Source organism: Furipterus horrens, unplaced genomic scaffold (assembly GCF_987537825.1).
Source record: "Furipterus horrens unplaced genomic scaffold, mFurHor1.1.pri manual_scaffold_2, whole genome shotgun sequence".
NCBI classification, from domain to species: domain Eukaryota; kingdom Metazoa; phylum Chordata; class Mammalia; order Chiroptera; family Furipteridae; genus Furipterus; species Furipterus horrens.
In genome coordinates, this window is record NW_028327172.1 from 161,727,646 (window position 1) to 161,753,232 (window position 25,587).

Here is a 25,587-nt window from a genome sequence, read left to right on the forward strand (position 1 = left end):
AACACTAATTGGAAAACCCAAGCAATTAGCTGTACTTGATCATTGGACCTCACCACCAATATTACTCTCATTTATTTTACCTATCAACATCTCTGATATTATTTTCAATTGCCAGGGAACAGGTAGAAATATCTTGTCATGGATAATCGTTCAATGGTGGGCATCTGGGCTCTAACATCTGGTTTTTCAAACGAGAGTTGTACCTAAAAGCAAAAAAGAGACTCTGGATCAAACATAACTCTCAGCCATCTCACAAAACATTTTGCACTGTGAGCAAAAAAAAAATGTGAGAATGAAGGGTGCTCCTGGGGTTGATTGAACCAAGCCCATGGACATTCTAATGCCCCATCACTGCCACCCTACCTTATAGAAGTAATTCTCCATGTGAGAATATACTCTTTATCATAAAACAAATACCTCATGTCTAATCCAAGGTCTTTCTAACTATTTCTTCTATTTTACAGAACTGAACTGGGTCTCAAAGATCCTCTACCTTAAACACTCAAGGTTAACTCATTAATTCAATAAGCCACAAAATCCAAAATTTTTTTCTTAAGACATGGACACAATCTTCACAATCCCCACCACCAAATTGAACTCTGAAGTTTTTTGCCATGGACTGATTAATGAGATCCTATTTGTAATTTCTTAGCAATTCCTTTGAGATTACAATGTGTAATTCCTATTCATCCAACATGACTCAACTTCTTAAGCTGCCACTCCCAGAGATCCTAACTTATATTACACTGCAATCTTTTCCACTTTACTGAAGGTGTATTCCTCTTCCCACAAGACTGCTCCTGTTCTCTACAGTTTTTAATTTAGGATAAAATGGCAATACTTTCTCATATTCTTAGAACCAATACCTTTCTCACTAAAGAAAAAGGCAGGTGAGTATCTGTTCATTTATTCATGCAACTTGTTGAGGTATTGAGCAAATTCCTGCTTTCATGAAGTTTGCATTCAAGGCACTAAGTACAGGTAAAAATAAGTAAAATATATACCAAACAAGTGGTGGACAGAACTATGGGAGAAAACAAATTAGGAGGGTGGGGGAAATAAAGAAATGTCCTGAGTCCGAAGATGGCAGCGGAGTAGGTAGCAGTGTTGTCTGCTTGCTCCCATCGTGGTAAGGCTTGGAGTACAACACGGAGATGAGTGAGTGAGCATGGATTTCAGATACTGAGAACAGGGAAGAGAGTGTGGGAGCAGAGTGGAAAAGGACAGAAGGCTCACTCGCACTCTCAAGGGGAGTGGCTGGGCCCCCCAGCCCAGCACCGCTGCCATACCACACCCCAAAGGGGCAGCTGCAGACCGGCTCATTGGCCGGGATCTGCTTGCCATAGGCGCTGAGACCAGCAGAGTCCAGGAGGGAGACAATAGGAAGGTTTCCTTGAAACAGCTGGAGGTGTGAAATGACGGTGAGTGGGCCCAGACTGTGGGAAGCTGTATGAACTGAGTCTAGGTTCATACGCCCTGCGCTGGCAAACCTGGGCTGGCAACACTGCACCCCAGGCACTTGCATCACAGCACCACTAAACAGAAGAGCAGAACTAAGCCGGGGAGAGAGACCCATACAGGAGAGCTGCAGCAGAAACGAAGACTCAGTGGGGACCCCAGGCAGGCAAGCAGTGTGCACAGGCCAACAGTGAGACACTGCCAGCCAGGGACGGACACAGTCCAGTGCTACAACTTGGAGCACAGAGACTTCTTCGGAGGAGGAGTGAAGACAGGACCCAAGGCTGGGCGGGCACTAGGGACATGTGCATTGGCTTGCCAGTAGAACAACTTCGTTAGAGAAGCCTGAGGATTACTGGAGGGTGCCACAGGACAAGTGGGGAGAGATCCAACTCAGTGCGGCTCACAGCAGAAAGTTGCAGCAGGCCCACAAGTGAGAGAAAAGCAGCTACAGAAACCAGCCAGATCTCCTCACAGCCGGCCACCCAGAAAAGATTTGAAACTCATGGAATTTTGACCAAGTGTGGATCCAGAAAAAGAAGACTGCGCACAAATGTTGAACTGAGTAAAAACTCTTTCTTTTTTTCTCTCTCTCTTTTTTTCCCCTTTTTTTTCTCTTTCCTTTTATTTTCTTCCCTTTTTTCTCTTCCTTTTTATTTTATTTTATTTTTCTTCCTTTATTTTAACTCTTTATTTAATCTGTTTCCCACCTTCTCTCCCTCCTATTCTTCTTAATTTTTGTTTGTTTGTTTGTTTATCTGTTTTGTTTAGCCTCCCTTTCAAACTAAACATATAGCATATAATTGTTATTTAAACCAAATACTATATAATTCCACTCTCTCACTTTATTCTGTATTCTTCCCTCTCTTTTTTAACATACAATGTAAATACTACTTACTGTCTTGCATAGCCTTGACCTTACTTGCTACTATTATTATTCTATCATCTTCCCTCTCAAAAATTATCTTTCTTTCATTTAAAACAACTCTTATCTCTTTCTCCTATAGTATAATAGTCTTAACCTCTCTATATTTATATTAATACTATCTCATTTGCTGCCAACAGTGGGATCGTGGTTGGGGAATATTTTTGAGGGCGTGGGTTTCTTGCCTGGGTTGTGTGTTTATGTTTTAACAGCATCTCCACAAAAGAACTCAAGACAAGGTGGGCAGAGTGACCCTCAATCAACTAGCCAGAGGGAAGAATCCACCAAAGAGTAACTGAAATACAACCAGACAGCATAAACAAATGGCATAAAGGGCATCCCAAGAGCATCAGGCTCAGGAGATCAAAGAGACTGCACCACCGAATCCCCCAGGTCTCCTATAAAGAATCTCACACCACAAAGGTGGGAAATCAAAGCAGACAAATCTAATTTAAAAAAAAATGTATCCAACATGGGAAGACACAGAAACAACCTCCCAGTGAAAGGAAAAGAGGAATCCCTAGAAAGAGAGATAGATGCAATAGACACAAGCCAACTATCAGATATGGAATTCAAAGAATGGTGATAAAAAAGCTCTATGTACTTGAGAGTCTTAAAGAAAACTATGACAAACTCCAGGGAAATTACAAGGAACTCCAAGGAAACTACAAAAAATCTCACCGAAGCTACAAGGAACTTACAGAAAACTACATCAGCATAAAAAAGACATAGAAATTATTAATAAGAACCAGGAAGAAATGAAGAATACAATTTCAGAACTGAATAACACAGTAGAATCAATCAACAGCAGGCTAAACGAAGCAGAGGATCGGATCAGTGAATTAGAGGACAATGTAGAAAAAAATTCCCAGACATTACAACAAAATGAAAAAATATTTAAAAAGAATGAAGAGGGTTTAAGAGAACTGCAGGACAACATGAGACTAAACAATATTAGAATCATAGGGATACAAGAAGGAGAAGAGGAGGAGCAAGGGATAAAAACCAGATAGGAAAAGTAATGGCAGAAAATTTTCCTAACCTGATGAGAAAAAAAGTCATGCAAGTCCAAGTAGCACAGAGGGTTCCAATGAAGATGAACCCAAAAAGGCCCACTCCAAGGCACATCATAATTAAAATGTCAACATTCAAAGACAAAGAGGGAATCCTAAAAGCAGCAAGAGAAGAACAGCAAACAACATACAAGGGAGCTCCAATAAGGCTATCAACAGATTTCTCAACAGAAACACTACAAGCCAGAAGGGAATGATCAAAAATATTTCAAGCAATGAAAAACAAAGGCCTACAACCAAGATTACTCTACCAAGAAAGGCTCTCATTCAAAATGGAAGGTGAAATAAGGAGTTTCTCAGACAAAGGAAGACTAAAAGAATACAACTCCACCAAACCAGCATTGCAAGATATGCTAAAGGGAATGCTTTAAGGAAAAGAAGTGGACGTCTGGCCAAGATGGAGGCATAGACAGACATGCTACATCTCCCCCACAACTAAGAAGGAATATAATTACCTCAAAATTAGAAATGACCAGAAGTTCCAGAAAATCAAACTGCATGGAAGTCCAGCAAACAAAGATATGAAGAAGAAATACTCATCCAGACAGGTAGGAGGGCTGAAGCCAGGGTGGAGAGGATGTGGTGTGATGGTCGCAGCACCAGAGGCAGCAGCGGCGGCAGCAGCAGGCCAGCAGAAAGCACAGTCACATGTTTTAAAAAGTCAGGAGGGACACCTGGGGAGTGTTCCCAGCTGCTCACTTGACCGCACAGCTCACGGTCCCAGCACCGGGGAAAATCAAGCCTCATTGCTTCTGACTGTGCAGACCAGTGGGGCTTGGGGTAGAGGCAGAAACTGCCAGTCTCTAGCAGAGTCTGCTTTTTTAAAGGACCTTATGGTTCTAGAACGTCTGCAGACACACCCACTCTGGGAACAACGGCCGGGTCAGCAGCTAGAGGGGAGCCAGTCCATTGTGAAAGTGGGAGAGGTGCCTGGAAAAGGGTGAGTGCTGGACAAGTGGCACTGTTCCCTCTTGGACCCCTCCTCAACGTATAGCGTCACAACGTGGTGAAACAGGTCACCCTGTACTGATGAATCCCTAAGGCTCTGCCCCTTACAACATAACAGGAGTGACAGCACTACCTGGGATGTGGAGACAAGCAAACACAGGAGCCTGTCAGAATGAGAAGATAGAGAAGTATGGCTCAAAAGGGGAAACGAATCAAGGTTCCAGTGGGAAAACAAAGTGACGAGGAGATAGCCAACCTCACAGATGAGGAGATAGACAACCTAACTGATGCAGAATTCAAAACACTGGTTATAAAGATGCTCACAGACTTGACAGATATGCTTGAGTATGGCAAATGCATAAGAGAAGTAAAGGCTATGCTAAGTGAAATGAAGGAAAATCCACACAAAACCAGTGGTGAAGGGAAGGAAATTGGGGTTCAAATCAATGATTTGGAACATAAGGAAGAAAAAAAAGTCAACAAGTGCAGAATGAGGAAGCAAAAATTGAAAAAAAACGAGGAAAACTTCCCAAATTGTATGAAGGAGATGGACATACAGGTCTTGGAAGCATTGAGGGTCCCAGCAAGCTTGACCCAGAAGAGACTACACCAGGACGCATCATGATTGAGATGCCAAAGGTGAAAGATAAAGACAGAGTCCTGGGGGCAGCTAGAGAGAGGTGGAGAGTTGTCTACAGGGGGGTGCCTATAGGACTATCAGCTGATTTCTCAGAGGACACTATGCAGGCAGGAAGGAACTGGCAAGCCGTATTCAATGTGATGAAAAGCAACCTACAACCAAGATTACTCTATCCAACAAAGCTATCATTTGGAATGGAAGGGCAGATGAAGTGCTTCCCTGACAAGGTGAAGCTAAAGGAGTTCATCATCACCAAGCCATTATTATATGAAACGTCAAAGAGAGTTATTTAAGAAAAAGAAGATCACAATTATAAACAGTAAAATGACAACAAACTGACAACTATCAACAGCTGAATCTAAAAAATGAAAACAAAATCCATTATGCAAACCGTAATAGGAACAGATTCATAGATATGGGGATCATTGGAGAATTATCAGCTGGGAGAGGGAAGGATGAGCAATGGGGAAATGGTGCGGGGATTAAGAAGCATAATCGGGTAGCACAAAATAGACAGTGGGATGTGGGATTCATCCCAGGGATACAAGGATGGGTTAATATTCACAAATCAATAAATATAATATGCCACCTAAACAAAATGAAAAACAAAAATCACATGATCATATCAATAGATGCAGAAAAAGCGTTTGATAAAATACAACACCCATTTATGATTAAAACACTCAGCAAAATGGGAATAGAGGGAAGATACCTCAACATAATTAAGGTTATATATGAGAAACCTGAAGCCAACATAATACTCAATGGACAAAAATTGAAAGCATTCCCCCTGAGATCAGGAACAAGACAAGGATGTCCACTCTCTCCACTCCTATTCAACATAGCGATGGAAGTTCTAGCCACAGCAATCAGACAAGAAAAAGAAATAAAAGGCATCCAAATTTGGGAAAAGGAAGTAAAACTGTCATTATATGCAGATGACGTGATAGTATACACAGAAACCCCTATAGACTCAAAAAAAAACCTACTCGACATAATAAGTAAATTTGGCAAAATAGCAGTGTACAAAGTAAAATATACAGAAATCTAAGGCATTTCTGTATATCAACAATAAAATATCATAGATAGAAACTAAAATTTAAAAAAATTCCCATTTACTATAGCAACAAGAAAAATAAAGTACCTAGGAATAAACTTTACCAAAGAGATAAAAGACCTTTACCCGAAAAAACTACGTAACACTGAAGAAAGACATTAAGGAAGATACAAATAAATGAAAGGAAATACCATTTTTTTGGATGGGAAGAATCAACATCCTTAAAATGTCCATAATACCGAAAGCAATTTACAGATACAACGCAATCCCTATTAGAATACCAATGACATATTTCACAGACCTAGAACATGTACTTCAAAAATTCATATGGAACCAAAAAAAACCCTAAATAGCCAAAGCAATCTTGAGACAGAAGAACACAACAGGAGGAATCACAATACCAGACATCAAACATTACTACAAAGCCACTGTGATCAAAACAGTCTGGTATTGGCATAAGAACAGACATATAGATCAATGGAACAGAAAAGAGAGTCCAGAAATAAACCCAGGCCTCTATGGTCAACTAATATTTGATAAAGGGGGAAGAAGCATAAAAGGGAGTGAGAAGAGCCTCTTCGACAAATGGTGCTGGGAGAACTGGACAGGGACATGCAAAAAAAAAAGAAACTAGACCACCAACTTACATCACACACGAGAATAAACTCAAGATGGATCAAAGACTTAAATGTAAGCTATGACACCATAAAAATCCTAGAGAAAAACATAGGCAGGAAATTTTCAATTATCCCACGTAGCATTTTTTTCACTGATATATCTCCTAAAGGAAGGGAAATAAAGAAAAAAAATAAACAAATGGGACTACATCAAACTAAAGAGTTTCTGCTCAGCAGAAGAAAACAGCAAGATGAAAAGGGAACCAACCATATGGGAAAACATATTTGCCAATGATACATCAGACAAGGGACTGATCTCCAAAATATATAAAGATCTTGCACATCTCAACACCAAGAAGACAGACAGCCCAATTAAAAAATGGGCAAAAGACCTGAACAAACACTTCTCCAAGAAGGATACACGGAAGGTCCATAGACACATGAAAAAATGCTCAACATCACTAGCCATCAGAGAGATACAAATAAAAACCACAATGTGATGCAACTTTCCACCTGTCAGAATGGCCATCATCAAGAAATCAACAAACAAGTGCTGGCGAGGATGTGGAGAAACAGGAACCCTACTGCATTGTTGGTGGGAATGCAAACTGGTGCAGCCAGTATGGAAAGCAGTAGGGAATTACCTCAAAAGACGAAAAATGAAACTGCCTTTTGAACTAGCAATTCCACTGGTAGGATTATACCCAAAAAATCCTGAAACCCCAATTCAAAAGAACTTATGCACCCCTATGTTCATAGCAGCGCTGTTTACAATAGCTAAGTGCTGGAACAGCCTAAGTGCCCATCTGTAGATGAGTGGATTAAAAAACTGTGGTACATTTGCACAATGAAGTACTATGCAGCAGAAAGAAAGAAGGAACTCCTGCCATTTGTGACAACATGGTTGGAACTAGAGAGAATTGTGCTCAGTGAAATAAGTCAGGCAATGAAAGTAAAATACCATATGATATCGCCTAATACAGGAGACTAAGGAACAGCACAAACAAATGAACTAAATTGAACAAGAAACAAAATAACAGTTATCAGGGGGGAGGGAAGAGGGAGAGAAGGGGGATAAGTAAGGGAAGGATTTAGTCAAAGAACATGTATAAATGACTCATGTACATGGACACCGGGGGGGGGTGGGTGGGTGAGTGGGAATATGATTGTGGGAGAAGGGGTGGGCTGGGTGGGGAAGATCGATGGGGGAAAAATGGGACAACTGTAATTCAAAAACAATAATAAAAAAATAGAAAAAAAATGTCCTGAGCTTGGATAGAAATATAATCTTCCTTCCGGACCACTCCATTCAGAGAATGACTTCTGTATTTCCTTTCAATGCCCTAGAATTTTTGTTGTTGTTGTTGTTATTGACCCTATCACAATCTATAGTGACACGTTTGTTTGTTGGTCTACTTGTTAAGCATCCATCTCTATCATAAAAATATGGGTCATAGGTAGCCTTAGGACAAATGTTTCATCTACCCCAGTATCCCCAAAATAGCATAAATTACTAAAAAGAGTACACAATACATACTTAATACATTAAGCAATAAAATTAATTCAAAATAATTTCCATATTTTGAATTTTAAGAATTTATAACCTAAAACATACAAGCTTCTTCTGTTTAATATTCTGTTGGTCTATTTTGATCAGCTGCTGTGGTGAATCTTCTTTTTCTAACTCAGATTTTTAAGTACTGGAGAGCAGAAACTAAGCAATGCTCTACTTCATTTGTTGACAAAATCTGTTGTTGTCACTTGAAATAAAAATAATAGTAAAGTCTTACTGAACTAAAAAAGGGATTAGAAATGGAAAAAGGAGCTTACCTTCCGAAATACTTCCTCAATGTGACAACGCCAAGAATATTTCTGGAAGCATGTGATCAGCTTTGTAATAAAGAGAGAACCCGTTTTGATGTCTCTCCAGGATACATTATCTATGATGATAAGGAGTGATAAGCTTAGGGCTGTGTACTTAACTATCTTTCATTACATTTTTTTGTTTTATGTGTTTGTTTTCCAAGTGTAGCTTGGGGATTAATTTGACATATCTAAGGGAAACACATATATCTACATTAACTCATTTTCCACAAAGTGGAAATAAAAAGCTGGCAGACATTAACTAAGAGATAACTTATCAGAATTGCATAAGGACTGCATCATATTCTTGGAACTGACTCTTATTATGTGCCTCATGTTCATTCACATGATTTGAAAAGAACTTTGAGAGATAACGGAATTATGCCATATTCAGAGAAAAAAATAGAAACTCAGAGGGGTTAAAGAATTTTCCCATGTTCATACAGTGAGCATCAAAAATGGCCACCTGGCCCCAAGGCTGTTAAAGAGTAAAAATCATACTGTTCCTTCAGAGTAAAAAAACAAAGTAGATACATCCAAAGGATACTTTTTGAGGGAAAGGGTATATTTATAATATAGATTGTGGTGACAGTTTCACAGATGTGTACTTATATCCAAAATCATTATGTTACATATATTAAGTATATATATTTTTGTATATCAATTAAAACTCTATGAGGTGGTTTTTAAAAAATACTTTAAACAAAAATTTTCAAATTAGAAACATTCCAATGTAAGGGTTCTTAAGATGACTACCTAGTCTAAGAACTAAACCCCGATCCCCTATTACTAGGCCTAATGAGCTCCAGAGTATCTTTTTTACCTCTTTTAAAGGATCTTCACACCTTGCTGAGGTAGGCAATGACACTAATAGCATCAGATGGAAAATATGGTGAAAAAGGCTTGGAGTTGATAATTTGAAAAAGTGTAACCAGTCCCAGGATCCATACAACTCTATTGTAAACGTTTAATAGATTTAATGGGAAATTGAATCAATCATTTGTTTTTAAATGGTGTATAGTAAAAAAAATTGCTTGCATTAGATTGTTTTAATGTTTGGTAGTCCTTAAAGTACAGCAGTTATAGTAAAAGTATAAATTTAAAAAGTGGAAAACATATAGAATTTTTGTTCCCATTAGATAACATGAGATAAATATAAATTATTTTGACAGTATTCAAAGTGTGGTTAGATCATTGTTAAATAGAGCCTATCTTAAAATTCTAACATCACTCAGAGGTAACTTCAGGCTCACAAATCCTTGTCTGCAACTGAAAGACACTTACGTGGAGTTGAGGAACAGAAAGCAATGAAGTCTTTCTCTACGTGAGCTTTGTAAACGGCATCCTCCTCCAGTCTCTCATGTGACTGTGAAGAGCTGTCTGCCAAGGCCGCTGGAGAGTCACTGACCCACAGTTCCCCACGATTTGCTGTGGAGACATCAACTTTGTAAACACCGTGTACTTCCCTCAGTTTGACTCTCACAATTGCCCACCACATTCTTTTTAAATGTTTATTCTTGCTCTGGCTGGGTAGCTCAGTTCCTTAGAATGGCATCCCAGTATGACAATTAGTGCGCTCCATTCCCATTCAGGGCACATACAAGATTCAACCAATGAATGCATAAATAAGTGGAACAACAAATCAATGTTTTCTTTCTCCCTCTTTCACACACTGTCTCTCAAATCAACAAATAAAAAATAAAATAAATGAATGTTTATTCTCACCAGTTTTAAACACACACATTACACACTCACACACACATACATACTGAACTCTCCCTCCACACACATAATTTGGACTCTTTCTATGTCTTTGAACAATGTGGCAGTTAACAGTGACAACATCTTGTCTGTAAACAGTGACAGTATCATAAAACTGGGAGAACCCATTTGCTAAGAAGAACAAGGGAATTAAAGCCCTAGCCCCATAATTTCAGGACATAGTTACCAGTTTTAGATAAATTGTTTCTGTTCTTTTCCTAAACACCGCACCAAAAAGCTAGCAGGCAATTGGAAGTCAGAAAAAAATAAAATAAAATTTGGGGAGCAATGCCAAGTACCCTTGTTACAGAAACAGGGGAGTCCAAAGATCCCTGGAGTTTGTGGCTGGGGGGATGGGGAGAAGGAAGCAGCTTTCAGAATGCCTCCACATGCCTGAGGCTGATGGCCGGTGTCTTTCATTATGTAAATTGCTTTAATGCATCCAAAGCCTCAGGTGGATGGGAGGAGTCTTGAACCAGGTGATGGTATGGAAAAAGCACACAGAGCCTATGTGGGGTTCTGCCAATGGTCATAACTATTGGCAACACCCACTGCGTCAGAGGACGCAGTCAGGGATATATAGGCAGCTGCGAACACTTTAGGGGGGACACGCTCAGGGGCATGCTCGGGGGCACACTCTGGGGCTGTCTCCCTCGCTGGTGGGTGTTCACAGAGGTGCTCTGGAGAAGGAGAGGAGATCCACGCGGTTTACAGAAAGAAGACAGTTCGCAAGGAGGCTGAGAACCCAGGCGGTCCTGCATTGAGAGCTGGAGGGCACCACAGCACAGAAAGGACCTCCCCAATCAGCTTGAGTGATTGGCAGCTGCTGGTAAAGCTGAACTGTGCCTAGGAAGTAGGGAAACGGTGTTTCTGATCCCCCTAAAACTGGTTAGGTTTGGTAGAGGGGAGGCAAGGATATGTGTAACTGTTAAATAAACAATTTTTCTTTTCACTCAAATATAACGTTCAGAGTTGTAATTTTGGCGGCGGGCAATCGGACCCCTAACTAAAGAGCCCGTGGGTTTGTTTTCAATTGGAGCAGCCCAGGGGTTCTGTAACACCCTCATATCTCCCTCAGTTCCCTTTCAATAAAACAGAGGGGGGAAAAAAGGGTGTTGCTGTTACAGAATAGTTCTGCTTTCAAATGAAAGTCTTATCAAGTCAGAGAATGTCAAAATGTCTGCAAAAACATTTACAAGAAAAGCTGTCATTAAAACGATTTCCTTCCAAGGTTTAAATATGTTTGTTTAACTTTGATTTAGGGATTCTGAATATCTTTCACCACTTACCTTGGATTAAACTGAATATTTCTCAGCTGAAATGATAATTTTTCATGATATCAACCCCTTGATTGGAGCTTCCCAAGAATTTAATTCACTCTATTTGCAGTGAATGTGGACTAAGATTGCTTCCCTTAACACCAAAACACATCACAGTTCTCGGCAAACACCTCATGAACTCTGGATTTTCCATATCAGAACTCACCACCTCTGCAGGCCTGGACAATGATGACCTTAGGTTTGTCCTTTAGACTGAGGCAATGACGATTGTTTAACATGCGAAAGATGGTATCATAAGGTAGCACATCTGGCTTTTCATCACTGTGCGCAGTCCCACAGATTCCTTCCAGGATGCCGTGAGACATGAACACCAAAAATGTGCTGTCTGAAGACTTGTGCTCTGGGCGGGCAGCAAATGCCTCCAGCACTGACTCCATCTCCTGCAAAAAACCACTATGTCTTACTTTAATGGGACAAGCATTAACAATAACCTTATCTCCTATTTATCATGAGCAGTATAAGAAACATCTAAAATATTCCAACCACTGTTCCTTCACATAGTGGTTGCACAAGGATAGCTGTTTGTCTTTCTTTCTTTCTTTCTCTTTCTTTCTTTCTTTTCCTTCCTTCCTTCCTTCCTTCCTTCCTTCCTTCCTTCCTTCCTTCCTTCCTTCCTTCCTTTCTTTCTTTCTTTCTTTCTTTCTTTCTTCCTTTCTTTCTTTCTTTCTTTCTTTCTTCCTTTCTTTCTTTCTTTCTTTCCTACAATGGAGCAGGGGTTCAACTGACTGCTCCTGCTAAAATTATATGAACTGTCCTCTTGGTACATTTTACACTATTTTAGTTTCACTTACATGCTTTCTTCTATCTCTACCTTTTATCTCATTAATTAATAGGGCCTTGTGTCAGAAAAGTATCATACCACTTCCCTTCAAATATCCTTCTATCTGTCCTTAGAATAAAATCAATCTTCTGACTAATGTATACTTCCTCCTTCCTTTTTCCTTCTCTTGTAAGCTCTAGTTACACTGGTCCTCCTGTGTTTTTCTTGTTCTAGTTTTATGTTTAGTTTAGACTGTTCATTTGTAGTTATCCTTCTGAAAGTATTTTATCCACATATTTGCAGACCTGTCTTTTTACTGGTAGTCATGGTAGTCATGTGTCAGCTCCTGTAGTGACTCCTAACAAAACTTTTCTTGACCAATCCATCGAAACAAGCATTCCCCCATCATCAATTTTCTCTTATGTGTTTTTTTTCACTTACTTTTAACTTTCTATTCACTCTGACAGAGATACATTTAGACACACAAAATATCTGAAATTTCCTGTTTTTCTTTTTGTTGGATTGGTGCCCCACCAGTACAGTAGTCCCTTGCTATATCACGGTTCACTTATCGCAGCCTCACTGTATCGTGGGATTTTTTAAATATTATATTTAATTATTTATCGCAGATTTTTCACTATATCACAGGATTTTCTGGTACTGTATACAAATGTTGTTAAAGTTACGTAGGTTTAAGAGTGTAGAATAAATTTAAGGTTCCTACTTCGCAGTGGGCTCTGGAATGTAATACCCGTGATAAGTAAGGGAATACTGTAAACATAAAACATTGTGAGCTTCTCTCCATTCACAGATTTACCCCCAGTGCCAGAAAAAGGCCCTGGGACAAAGTCAGGACTCAGGATTTATATGTGAGTACATGCTTGATAAGCATTCATTATCTAAGAACTGTCTGGAAATAATGTGTCTGAATCCCAGTCATCTCTCTTTGGAACTAAGAATCTATGGGTTCACATGCCAATCACTTTTTGTATTTTTTTATAGAATTGGGAATATTTGGAACTCAAAAGAGACAGAAATTTCACTTACATAATAATTTCATTTTGTATACACATATAAACACAAACACACAATATGTGCCCAACAGTTGTTAAGGTGTTTGGCAGAGATTATAAAGTTAACTTGTTAATGCAAGGATGTGTGTTGAATATGTATGTTTGGGGTGGGAGAGGAGCCCTTACCTTGGCTGTGAGTTTCTCTTCCACATCCACACTGTAGCCAAGGCCCTCAAGCAGTCCCTTCATCCCTGCAATGTCAAGCTCAGCCCCCTGCCTGAGTGGAAGATGATCAAACTCTCTGTTGCATATGATGAGAGCCAGACGAGTGCGGTCCTGTTTCTCCTCTATTGGATAGATCTGCAGGAAATAGATATGCAGTGTGTTTCATTTCACTTCATTGCCTTTAAACTGCCATACACTAATCTCTCTTGCTTTCCTACAGGCTCATATAGCTGCCCTCTCCCCTCTCCTGTTCCAGAGACTCTGCCATTTTCTTTGTAATAAACTGAATTGGCAATAAAAAGAAGTAGAAATCGAATGTGATTTCAAACCTTCTGATTATTTAAAAAGAAAAGACATACACTGAAAAAAAAAAAAAACATGAAAATGATTCATTCTTCAAAGCCCGGACGTGGAACCACATATTTGGGGTAGTTACTCAAGAATCTTGAGGACACTAAAACAATTTCTACTCTAACTTTCTTCTCTCTCCTCTTCACCTAGACAAACTGTTCTTGGTATTCAAGATTCAGATTAAATTTCATAAACACCAGGAAACATTTGCTATTGGCAAAGATCTTTTGCTTTCGGTAACATCATTATTTTGATATTATTTTTAACACATCAGTATATTATGTGTTTTGGGCTTAAATATATTTTTAAAACATGTTTCACGTTCAGGCTTTTCAAGTAGTATGCAGATAATTACTACTCAGCCATGTTATCTTATACTCACAAATATTTTGATTTTATGACTGAAGCTTAATTGTAATAAATCACAAATAGATATGAGAACAAAAAATATACTGAGAGATCTGTATTTTATCATGAGATTGGAGGAAAATTTGAATTTGTGTGAGGCTAGATGATTTCCTCCTTGCTCAAAGCATCTGAGAAAGACATTACTGCTGTCTTCACCTCACCACTCTGCCATTAATGCTTTAAGAGATTGAGTATTCGGTAAAAGCAATTGTTTCTCTCTCTTTCTCTACTTTATGTACAAAACACAGTACCTCTCCAGCCCTTTCTTTACACAGTTTCAGGAATTCTTCATGAGGACAAAGCTTGAGGGTATCTGTAGATTCTGTTGACTCAGCTGGTCCAGCCACTTCTGTAGGAGCTGAAAGATATATCAAATGACATCACATGACAGAAATGTTAACATCTGCATCTGTGAACCAAGTATCACATAAGAACACTGACAGAAAAGGTAAATCCTGAGAAGATATTTTAAAATATTTTAATGTAAGAACTATAGCTATACCTAACCTCTAGTATTAAGAGATGTATTGTTATTGGGAAAGAAAGAAGAAATGCTTGTTAACAGATCCATCCAGAAATATGATGACAAATTCTGGTTATTATGAGGAAACTACCTTGATGATTTGGGTCAAATTTAGCCTTTTTATGCTCATCACGAACAGTTTGAGTTTAGCAATTTTTTACTCTAGAAATCTCATGCACCTAAGTAAACTTTTTCTTGTCAATGAACAAGAGTATATTGAGTAAATATTCATCAGAGTGCTATCCATTAGAAATATAATTGAGTCATATGTGCAATTAAAATTTTTCTAATGCTCATTAAAAAGTAAAAATAATTAAAATTAATTTTAACAATATTGTATCTAACACAATATATCCAAGTTATTATCACTTCAACATGCATTACTACCCACAATTCAAGCACTTAATATTCACAATGTGGCTGGTAGCTGTCATATTGGAGGGTATAACATCCCAAGACTACTCCTAATTTACAGTGTACACATACACACATACACATACTAAACACTTAATAGCATCCTGAATCCTGTACCATCCAGGTATTATTTTTTTCTGCAACCTGAACCTGAATTCTTAACTTTTCCAGAGGAGATGAGCTTCTACAATTTTTGCCAAGTTGCGAAGTCAGCTATTTGAAGAAGAGATTCTATATAGCAGCCAGAGTGCTGATCCTACAGTCAGAGGGACAATATTTTGGTCAGAGATTCTAACATACACTGGATGTCCTTGCCTCCAAAATGCTGAACAACCAGCATTAAATTTTCATCCCATGTTTTAAAATGTAAGGTAATTACTCCTCATGGTTGGAAAATATATTTTTCCTGACTCATCCTGACCTAATCCTTAGAGAAATGAAATATTTTCCAATACCACTTGGCATCACTTGACTGAGATTTTGCAAGAGACTGGGAAAGCCCTCCTCTTTACGAAAAAGGAAGAAGAATTCATAAACAGATTAGAAGAGAGGTTTACCACAATCTAATTAGCAAGTTTTTTGTCCATGACAGTAATAAATCTTGATGTTTAGTTAGATGAACCAACTAATTCAATCTCTGATTTTATTTTATTTAAAAGAAAAAGGTAATATTATCTTGTATAAAAATTTTAATTTTTATATTTTATAATTATTTTACTCATTGATTTTCATTAGTTTATTCATAATAGTTTTTTGATAAATGTCTTTCTAAAACGGTTGTTAAAAATTTAAGCTCAGGAGATGCAACAAATTTTAAGTCTTTAAGGAAATCAAACTTTCTGAGCATTTTTTAATAGATTAAACAATGATATGTTCTCCATTCCCTTTCCAGAAGATTTTGGCAATGTAAAAACATCGTAGGCCCTGAGATATGTTAGAGGATATATTTCTCTTCAAAGTCTCTTCTGTTTCCAGTTTCTTACAAATTTGGTGAACTCTCTAACTTAAGAAACATCATCTCCTAATGACTGTTATGTATCTATATATAGACCTAGTGTTTGCAGTTAAAATTGCGAATTAATATTCCTATGTTGCATCTAAAAGTATAATTAGTTATGAAAACAATTCTTTTCATTACAACATATAAATATTTTTCTGCAACCTGATGCACAAAATGAGTTTCAAGTAGCCTGGCAGTGCAAAAGAAAGAAATGGTAGAATTAGGAGTTTAGATAAAACTTTTAATATCTCAGTCTTATCTGTTACCTTATGAAAGACTCAGAAAACTCCTTCAATTAATACAGGAAGAGGTTGGCACAAGTTGAGGCAAAGCCACCTCCTTTGGTGGGATTTCAGAACTTACATCTCTGATGAAATAACAGTACTTGACAGTATTTGGCACCATATACATAAAACATCATGACAGGGTCTGTATCTACCTCCTACCTACCACTCTCTCTGCTGATGCAGTAGTTTACTTCAGTTTGGTTTAAAGGTCATTGTGATTTCTGGGGTTCCTAAATTATTTTGAAGTTTCCATTACTTCAATTCTGTTTCCCAACTCCAGATCTCTTATTTCTGAACAAAATCAAAACTGTTACCATCCCATCCCAGACTGAAGAGAAAGTCCAAAGACCAGTTTAAATATTAATGAGAATACAGCTTAGGCCACGATCTTGGACATCTATCAGATGTCCTACATGCTGGTGGGAATTTCCCTTCTACCTAGAAAAGGGTTCATTTAAAAAGCTTATGTGTTCTAGTGAGGGCTTTATAATATATGTATCTTTTTGTTTATTATTGTTGATAAAATCCAGTATTCAGGGCTGGGATTTCAGGTTAAACTCTGTAGCAAATAGATTCTGTCAGTGGTCAACTTGGGCCTGGGAATATTTCGGCTCTACTAATATTCATAATTCAATATAGGTCAAAAGTTTTCAAAGATTTTAATATATTAGACATTTTGCAAGTGTTTTCCTGGTCATATTTCATAACTTACAGAAATGAGTTAAGCACTGGAAAGTTCTAAATATTGTAAGCCAATAATAATTATGTAACTAATATTTATTAAAGCATATTCTCCATTTGTCTATTCATCTTATATTTATTATGTGCCTACTTTGTGCCTAGCACTCTGTTAAGAGCTATTATTCATTGGCAAAGAAAACAGTTGTACTCTGGATTTAGAAAATTGGTAGTTTATAGTTCTAATGAGATTAAAAAGGGAATAGAAGTAGAATGCATTTAATGCGGGGTGGGGGGGATCAAGTGTGTCATTTCAGATATCTTAGTTTTTGAAGCCAGGGGAATATTTGAATTGAATGTTGAATATGCAGCTAGAGCTGCATATGTCTGGAACTCAGAGAAGAGTGTTAGATAAGAGCTAAAATCTTAGGAATTATCAGCATATCCCTCCACTATGTTCCTAGCCTCACAAACCTTGCAGAGTTACTGAAATTGCCCCATGTCAAAGATGCTGAGTTTGATGCTTAAGGAAGTTAAGGAACTTGAAGGAAGTCACACAGTGTTCAAAGTGTTTCTACAATAAGCTATTTCCATGGGTAACCCAAACACAAAGACTCGGCTTCTTAGCTGATTGGAAATAGAATCACCTCTCACAAAAGCAAAGTAGCTGCTAAAATGACAATGATACGATTAGTGAAAATAGTATTTTGAAACTAGTATTTTGAAAATAGTTATAAGAATGGGAGCATTATAGAGGACACTGGAGGGGTATTGGAGCTAAATAGATCGAGGAAAATTTGAGATATATGTTGTAAATGACTCCGTACTTACCTTCTGTGCCAATGGAAATTTTGTCCGGGTTGAAGAAGGTTTGAATAAGGCTTTGACCTGCTTCATGGCGTTTCTGTCGCACAATGTCCACCAAGACCCGCGCTTTGTCTCCAGATTTGGCATCGTGAAATTTTTTCTTTTCAGTTTCCCCCAAATTTAGAACATTTTTTTTCACCAAGCCATCCAAAAATCCAGTTAAGATTTCTTTACCAACCGATTCCAAAGCCTTAAGTGGCTTTTCGTTGCGTTTGTCTTCTGTGGTAAATACAAAGACAACTTCAACTGCGGGCACAACTTAAAGGATTTTGCCTTGTAGAGGGCTTCCTGTAATGTGAGGTACCTTTTGATTATTTCACCATTTCTCCAATAGAATACACAGTATTTTATTATACCTGTGGAATTTTCTCAGTGCATCAAATACACACTGGTCTTCGTTTAATGATTCATTACCATTTAAGTTTTTTGATACTTTCTCATCTCCTTTCTGTGACATTGGGTCTAATGTAATTCGATCTTCCTATATTTATCTTTCTATTTTTTTCCTTCTCATAGTGATGATGTTGATCTACCTGAAATGTGTGCTCTAAGGAAAGTCCAAGCTCTTGACTATACTATACATTTTTCCCACTAGAGCAGTGATTTTCAACCGATGTGCCTCAAGAATTTTTTAAATTAATTATTTGTTTGTTTTTAGAGAAAAGGGAATGGAGAATGAGAGGGAGAGAAACATCACTGTGTGGTTGCCTCTCACTTGTGCCCCCAACTGGGGTCCTGACGTGCAACCTAGTCATGTACCCTGATTGGGAATCGAACCAGCGACACTTGGCTCTCAGGCCGACGCTCAGTCCACTGAGCCACAGCAGCGAGGGCTTTCAGGAATTTTTAAACATATAATATACCAGACTATTTAGTCAGGTGCACTGACCTCTTTTCCTTTATATTATTAAATTTAAAAAGTGACATCAACCAACATAACAATAACCACCCACAAGAACTAATCAAAATTATACCTATTTTTTGTCAGATAGGAAAAATATATTTTTGGTGTGCCACAGAATTTTAGTAATTAGTGAATGTGTGCCACGAGTGGGAAAATGTGGAAGATCACTGCACTAGACCACAGGACTTATTCTTTCCTCTATATTTAGTTTTCTTGGTGAAAGCACTATGCTTTTGAATCCATATTTTTGTATCCAGATAGTTTACTCACATCTTTGTGCTTAAAAACTTAAAAGTACATATAAAATTGCTAAACACATGAATTAATGAATAAGCAAATGAATGCATCCCAGTTCCTAATACTTTAAAATCTTTTTTCAATCAAAACTCAGAGTTGAAAATAATCTAATGATTAATATTTCAATATGGTAGATTAATTTGCTACCAGGTTAATTTATTACTGTCTGGGATAAATTGAACTTTTATAGAGGAATATAGGTGTCAAAGTAATAAATCCTTTTTTTAATACCACAGGTATGGTTTGGACATATATATAGGAAGGCAGGATATCTCATCAAGTCTCATTTAATTCTAAATAATTATCCAGTCCAACTAGATATAAGAATAGCCTTGACACAAAATGACACTTCTTAAAGAAAATGTGCAAAGACATTGAATAAGAACTTGAGTCTAGAAAAAAAAAAAAGCTTCATTTTCTGTGTTATCTTGAATGATTTTTTTCAATAAATGTTTATTGGGTAATTATTATGATAAATAAATATAGAAATTATAAAACATGAATAAAAAGTTATTTAAAATAGCCCTTGTTGGTGTGGCTCAATGGACTGAGCACTGGCCTGCGAACCAAAAGGTCACTGGTTCAATTCTGTGTCAGGGCACATGCCTGAGTTGCAGGCCACGTCCCTGGCTGAGGCCTTGCGAGTAGCAACCACACATTGATGTTTCCCTCCCCTCTTTCTCCCTCCCTTCCCCTTTCTGAAAATAAATAAATAAAATCTTTAAGAAGTAATTACTTAAAATGAATTAATAACAGCTAACATCTCTTTCCCACTTATCATAATTTTAAAAGAAATACATAAAAAGCAATGTAAATCATCATCATTATTGTTATTATTATTTACAAGTTTCTGTGATAAATACAAATATTAACATGCTATATCCTCACAATAATTCAATGAGATCATATTATTTTTCCTATTTTATAGCTCATTTATCCCAAATCATGCAAATTCAGAATTCACATTCTGCTCTTACAGCACAGCTTCAGTAATAATAGTTAATATTCATTGAGCCCCATTGGTGCTTAGGGCCATACAGGAATCTTCACACTTAAACTTTACTACAACTCCATATAACCAGTATATTAAGAATTTTATTATATTAAAAAGCAAACATGAGTTAATTAGATAATTGACCCAAATAGTATTCATAGTACATAGTGTGTATAGTAAGTGCAGCAAAAGGATTCAAACTCAAGGAGTCAGATTGTCCCACTCTTAAATTATCAAATTACATTACATGATACTTGGTGAAGACTTATTTTAAATAATACAAAATGCTGCAGGGACTCAAAGTCTAAGTAAATTTCTACAGGTGAAGCCACAAAGGCTTCTTTAAAAATGTGGCAGAAAAACTGAGATGCAATATATAATACAGATGTTGGAACAAAGAATTTGAAGACTTACAAACAGCATGTAGGTTAATGTATAGAACATTTAGTCTCCTCAAGTTCTGGGTTTTAGTTTCATTTATCTGTGTACTCAACAAGGTAGTATAGTGTTGACTGAACCAATGGCATGGGAGAAGTATGCTAAACAACAAAACCAAAGAGGTTGGGTCTTAGGTCCTCTTCTTTTTATCTATATATTCTCATAAAATCATTATAAATTACTCCTCAATTTATAGATTCAGCCCGGACATAGATACCAAAATTGGGATTCAAATACCCATCTCTTTTCAATGTCTCAGAAGCTTCCTAAACTCATCTTTATAATGTTGATCTGTTTTTTATTTACCTGTTTTGTTCTTTGTACTAGTCAATGATATGATATCTAAACACCAAGTACATCAGACTAGTAAAACATGGTAATAGTAAATCTCTTCTGCTTTCTAACTAAGTTATTTTCAATCTTACAACAAATTGTATTGATTTTATGAGCTAAATATTTGTGGAATCTGATTACGTACTTCTCTCATTTCTAATTTCATACTGTCCTATTTCAGGCCCACATTCTTCCTTTTTTAATTACTTCAAGCGCCTTATAAATCTACGTTTACCCCCTTCTAATCTGTTCTTCACAACAAAGCATAGTTAGTGTTCTAAAATCTAGATTAGTAATGAAACCTCTGAGCTTACTGCAATTTAGGTTGTCTTATTCATTCATTCTCATCCTCTGACACTCTACCCACCTTGTTCATTACATTTTAAACACTATGCTCTTCTTTTAGTTTCTAGGAAGCCCTTACTTGGGAATCTCTATGTGGGCAGTTTCCCACACTTTTTCCTGTTCCCCCAATGCTCCATTTATCCTTTAAATCTCAGGTTAGATGTAACTTCCTTTAGGGAATTCTACCTGATACTCCCAGACAGAGTATCAGAAGTATATGCTCCCAGTACTCCTTGTTTCTCACTAGACTAAAAACTTTTTTCTTGTAATTGTTAATTATTTAATAATGTCTAATCAAGCTCAGTTGTTTTTATTTATTGGGTCATTTTACTTGTTTTTCTCTAGTGTCCTTCACTTTCTCATATTTATTATCTAAAGATGCCCTCATTGCAATCTAATAACCTATGAGACCAACCTGTCTAGCCAAAGACACAGCCATGAGTGTGTACCTAACTTACTACTCTCTAAACAAATGCTGGATTAACGTCATGAAGAAGACAAGCAAAGAAAACAATCAATCCTTGTATTTTAGGAATTTAAATTAAATGTCATGAGATGGGTCATAAACCCTGGAAATATTTATACCACTGAAAGAAACAAAGAAATAAAGAAGCACAAGAGCAAGGAAGTATGAGCAGGGGGAATACAGAACATAGGCTGGTTTGGCTCAGTGGATTGAGCATCGGCCTGCGAGCTAAATGTCGCTGGTTCAATCTTCCAGTCAGGGCACATCAGAGAAGGAAAACTCTGATTCCAAAAAACCTCCGCTGCCTTGCAGCATACCTCTTCAGGGGAAAGGCTAAGGGAGTAAACCCCGACAGAAAATCCAGAGCCGGAGTCCCTAAGGCGGTTTGACGTTGTAGTCAACACCGGCAACTCCTGCGGCGCACCTGAAGCCAAGCTGTATTGACTCCGTCTTTCCCTTGGATCCTTCAGCTGCGAAGAGAGGGGGGGTCTGCTGCATGGGCAACAGCAGACCCTCCATATCACCCTGCCCAGGCTCTGTAGCTTCAGCTTCACTGGAGAGGACACTCCAGTGTCATCGTAAGATGTCGATTCAACACGGGAGGAGACAGATACCGTGTCACTCCCGAGTCGGACTGCACAACCATTCTCGGCGGTGCAGATAGACTCTTAAGAAGCTACACCATCGTCTCTCGAGACGGACGGCTGCCGACGACTTTTTTGTGAAGCTGGAGCCATCTTTTAGAGGGATTGTTACAGAGCAGAATCCCCCAAATTCCCCACAGCCGTGGTTTGGGAAATGGGGGATGAGACTCAGTGGAGCACAGCCATTTTCCCAAGAGATACCTAGTTTCTTAATATGTAAGTAACTATGACTGTTCCACATGTCGAGGAGATGGGGAGGGGGGGCTTTGACCATAGAATGGTGATGAAAAGCTTACAGGGCCTGTGTAAAATTCTACAGGTGGCTGCAACTGGACTCCACACATTGACTGCATTATAGACCAAGGTCAGGCATTTAAAAATAAGATGGCAGCCATTAATCAGAGGGACTCCATACCGTTTGCAAAGAGGTAGAGAGCAAGCCACATGGGTTCAGAGAGAACTGCATGGTTCTAAATTAAGAACTGAAAAACACTGCAACACAGGCAAAACCTCCCCAATCAGGCATGAATGATTGGGAGCTACTGGTAAAGCTGAACAGTGTCTAGGAAATATGAAGCCACTGACTTTTATTCTCCTAGAGGGAAACGGTACCTCTGACTTGTCTATTCTGAAACTAGCCTGGTTTGGCAGGGCGAGGCAGAACTATGTGTTTGTGGGTGTTTTTAAAAAAAGAAGACTTAGTGGCAGAAATCTGCCAATAATCTAAATCTATATAACCTTTAAATAAACAATTCCTTTCTTTTTCACCAAACTCTGGTATGAGGATATGAAGACAATGGAATCTAGTCAGCCTTCCTCACTCCTGATGCCCAGATGTGGGCTGCCTAGAGATAACAATAGATAGGCATGTGCAATGCCCTTGCAGTTATATAAGCATTAATGTCATATTTTTGGCTAATACCCAGCTTTGTCTGTATATAATATAAAAGAGGTGAAACCCCACAAGGTGTGTGTTCATTTGTGTGCGTGTTCAGACAGTGAGCAGGAAGTGAACAAAGAAGTGCAGCCAAGCCCCAGTGGGCACTGGGCAGCAGCGCGCACTGAGCACTGATGAGTGACAGCGGGGGTGCACGTGTGAATACTGTAATGGCTGCAATAAAGGAACTGTTAGAGACCCCAACCTTGCCTTGTATATTCCACTGATTGCCAGACACAAGGGAATCTGCATTCGTTTCCCCAACAGGGTAGTTATACTTTTTAGGTGGCAGGCAATCAAACCCTTCATAATTGAACAGTCCATGGGTTCTGTTTCACAATTAATAGAAAAATGGATAAATATATTTTAAAAAGTAAGAAAACATGCCTGAAAAGTTCAGAGATTTCTAAAGAGGCATTAGGAAGCCACTGTAGTTCCTGAATAAGAAAATTATATGCATAGATACCTAGAATGTGAGACTTGAAAGATAACTAATCATCTTTCCTAATTATTCTAATCTGCAAACAGATCTGTGTCAGGCCAGTTATATAAGAAGTATCTGCAGATATTTAAAAGGTTATAAATGTTTACAGTCTATTTAAGATTAAGAACTGCAAAATCAGGATAATCTTAATAATCTAAATTAAAATAAAAATGACCACAGTTTATTCAGATTTGCTGATCTAGTTGAATCTCTTCCATTTAAAATGAGGAGAATGAAGCTAAGAATGTGATATGACATTTTTGAATGCTAGCTGCATAAGTAGCTAATGACTACATCTCTTTTGCTTTTTCAGTGTATAAAACACATGACCTGAAAGTAGTATACAGGATGGATTGGAGGGTTAAATTCTGGAAAGAGGAGACCAGTTAAAAAACTGATAGCAATCTAGGAAAAACTGCACTAGAGTTAGTAGCACCAGGACTAGAGACAAAGGAGAAAGAAAAAAAAAAATACTGTAGTCACCTTAAAAGATCAAGCATGCAATTCAATATAAGGGATGGCAAAAGGGATAGAATTCGAAAGGCTCACTTATGTGACTCTGGGAGCAGTATTTATTACCCAAATGACTTATTCCGAATCAACAGGAAGTGAGATTTCAGAGTGCATTTAGAACCTTCAGGAGTTGCCTCACACACAAATAATTTACTCTATTTGTCCCTGCCCTCCCGTTCATTACCATAAGCTGAAAGAAAGAAATTAACTTTTCCTGGATCTAAAATACCTGGAAACTTTCCTTTCCTTCAGCATCTCTAAGGCAAGTTCCCCCAATGATTCAAGTTACACAGAGCTAATAAGGAGGGACATTTCGGCTTGCAAACCACCAGCTCTTTCCCTTCTGTTACTTCTGTTTGTGACATTGAGCTGAATAAAGTGTTTCCTAAGACCTAAGCCTGACCCTCAAGGAGAAAAAGACCTCTCTACTCACCAGCCATAGGTAACAACAGCCTCAGCCCCTTCCCGCTGCTGTAAAGTGAACCACAGGCTCAAAAATGAAAGTTACTGGGCATTTCCTTAGTGCAGGGGGTGGGAACATCTAATCGCAGATTGGACAACTGCTGCCTGGAATATCTGTGTGCAATAGCTGCCTGGAAGTGGCCAGTAGTCTACAAAAGGGATTCCTAGTCCTTTGGGAAGAAAAGTTTCCTCCTTTAGGAAGAAAGAAAATATGAATGACAAAACATTGTCCTGTGGGCTGGCACCCACTGCGCTGCCTTCTTTTTGCTCTTTTTCTGATCTCTCAGTATTTCCTCTGAAAGAATGAAACTAACAGGTCTCGTTTCACTTCCGGTTAAGAATTTCCCAAAGTAGTTTCAATTTCCTTTTTCAACATTGCTGGTATCATCCCCTCCCTGTCTCCCTGTCACCCTGTCATTTTGAGTTCTTATGGTTAAATTAAGGAATCTTTGTCTTCACTCCCCTCATGCATTTAACTGTCTAAGCCTATCTGCACACTTAATTTTTACTGCAGGTGACTTCTCACTACACATATATGATATTCTCTGAACAGTGAGTGATA

The 25,587-nt window shown here is 38.1% G+C and overlaps 1 protein-coding gene across 1 annotated transcript; it reads right to left on the minus strand.

The window, feature by feature from the left end:
* Positions 1-50: 50 nt before the first annotated feature.
* On the minus strand, positions 51-25,067 carry LOC150019836 (caspase-13-like). The gene is made up of 8 exons (XM_090268073.1): positions 24,997-25,067; positions 18,173-18,427; positions 14,691-14,797; positions 13,642-13,815; positions 11,828-12,062; positions 9,866-10,009; positions 8,549-8,658; positions 51-203 (listed from the first exon to the last, which is right to left on the minus strand). Exons 1-8 carry the CDS (start codon positions 25,001-25,003, stop codon positions 105-107), a joined length of 1,131 nt encoding a protein of 376 aa, XP_090124199.1. The 5' UTR covers positions 25,004-25,067; the 3' UTR covers positions 51-104.
* Between the last annotated feature and the right edge of the window lie 520 nt (positions 25,068-25,587).

What these genes read in the sequence shown, in the direction of transcription:
- LOC150019836 (XM_090268073.1), bottom strand. An exon ending in GTAAAGAAAGGGCTGGAGAG is followed by an intron (nt 13,816 to 14,690) that starts GTACTGTGTTTT and finishes TATTTCCTGCAG; the next exon opens with ATCTATCCAATAGAGGAGAA. An exon ending in TGTCCAGGCCTGCAGAGGTG is followed by an intron (nt 10,010 to 11,827) that starts GTGAGTTCTGAT and finishes ATGTCTCCACAG; the next exon opens with CAAATCGTGGGGAACTGTGG.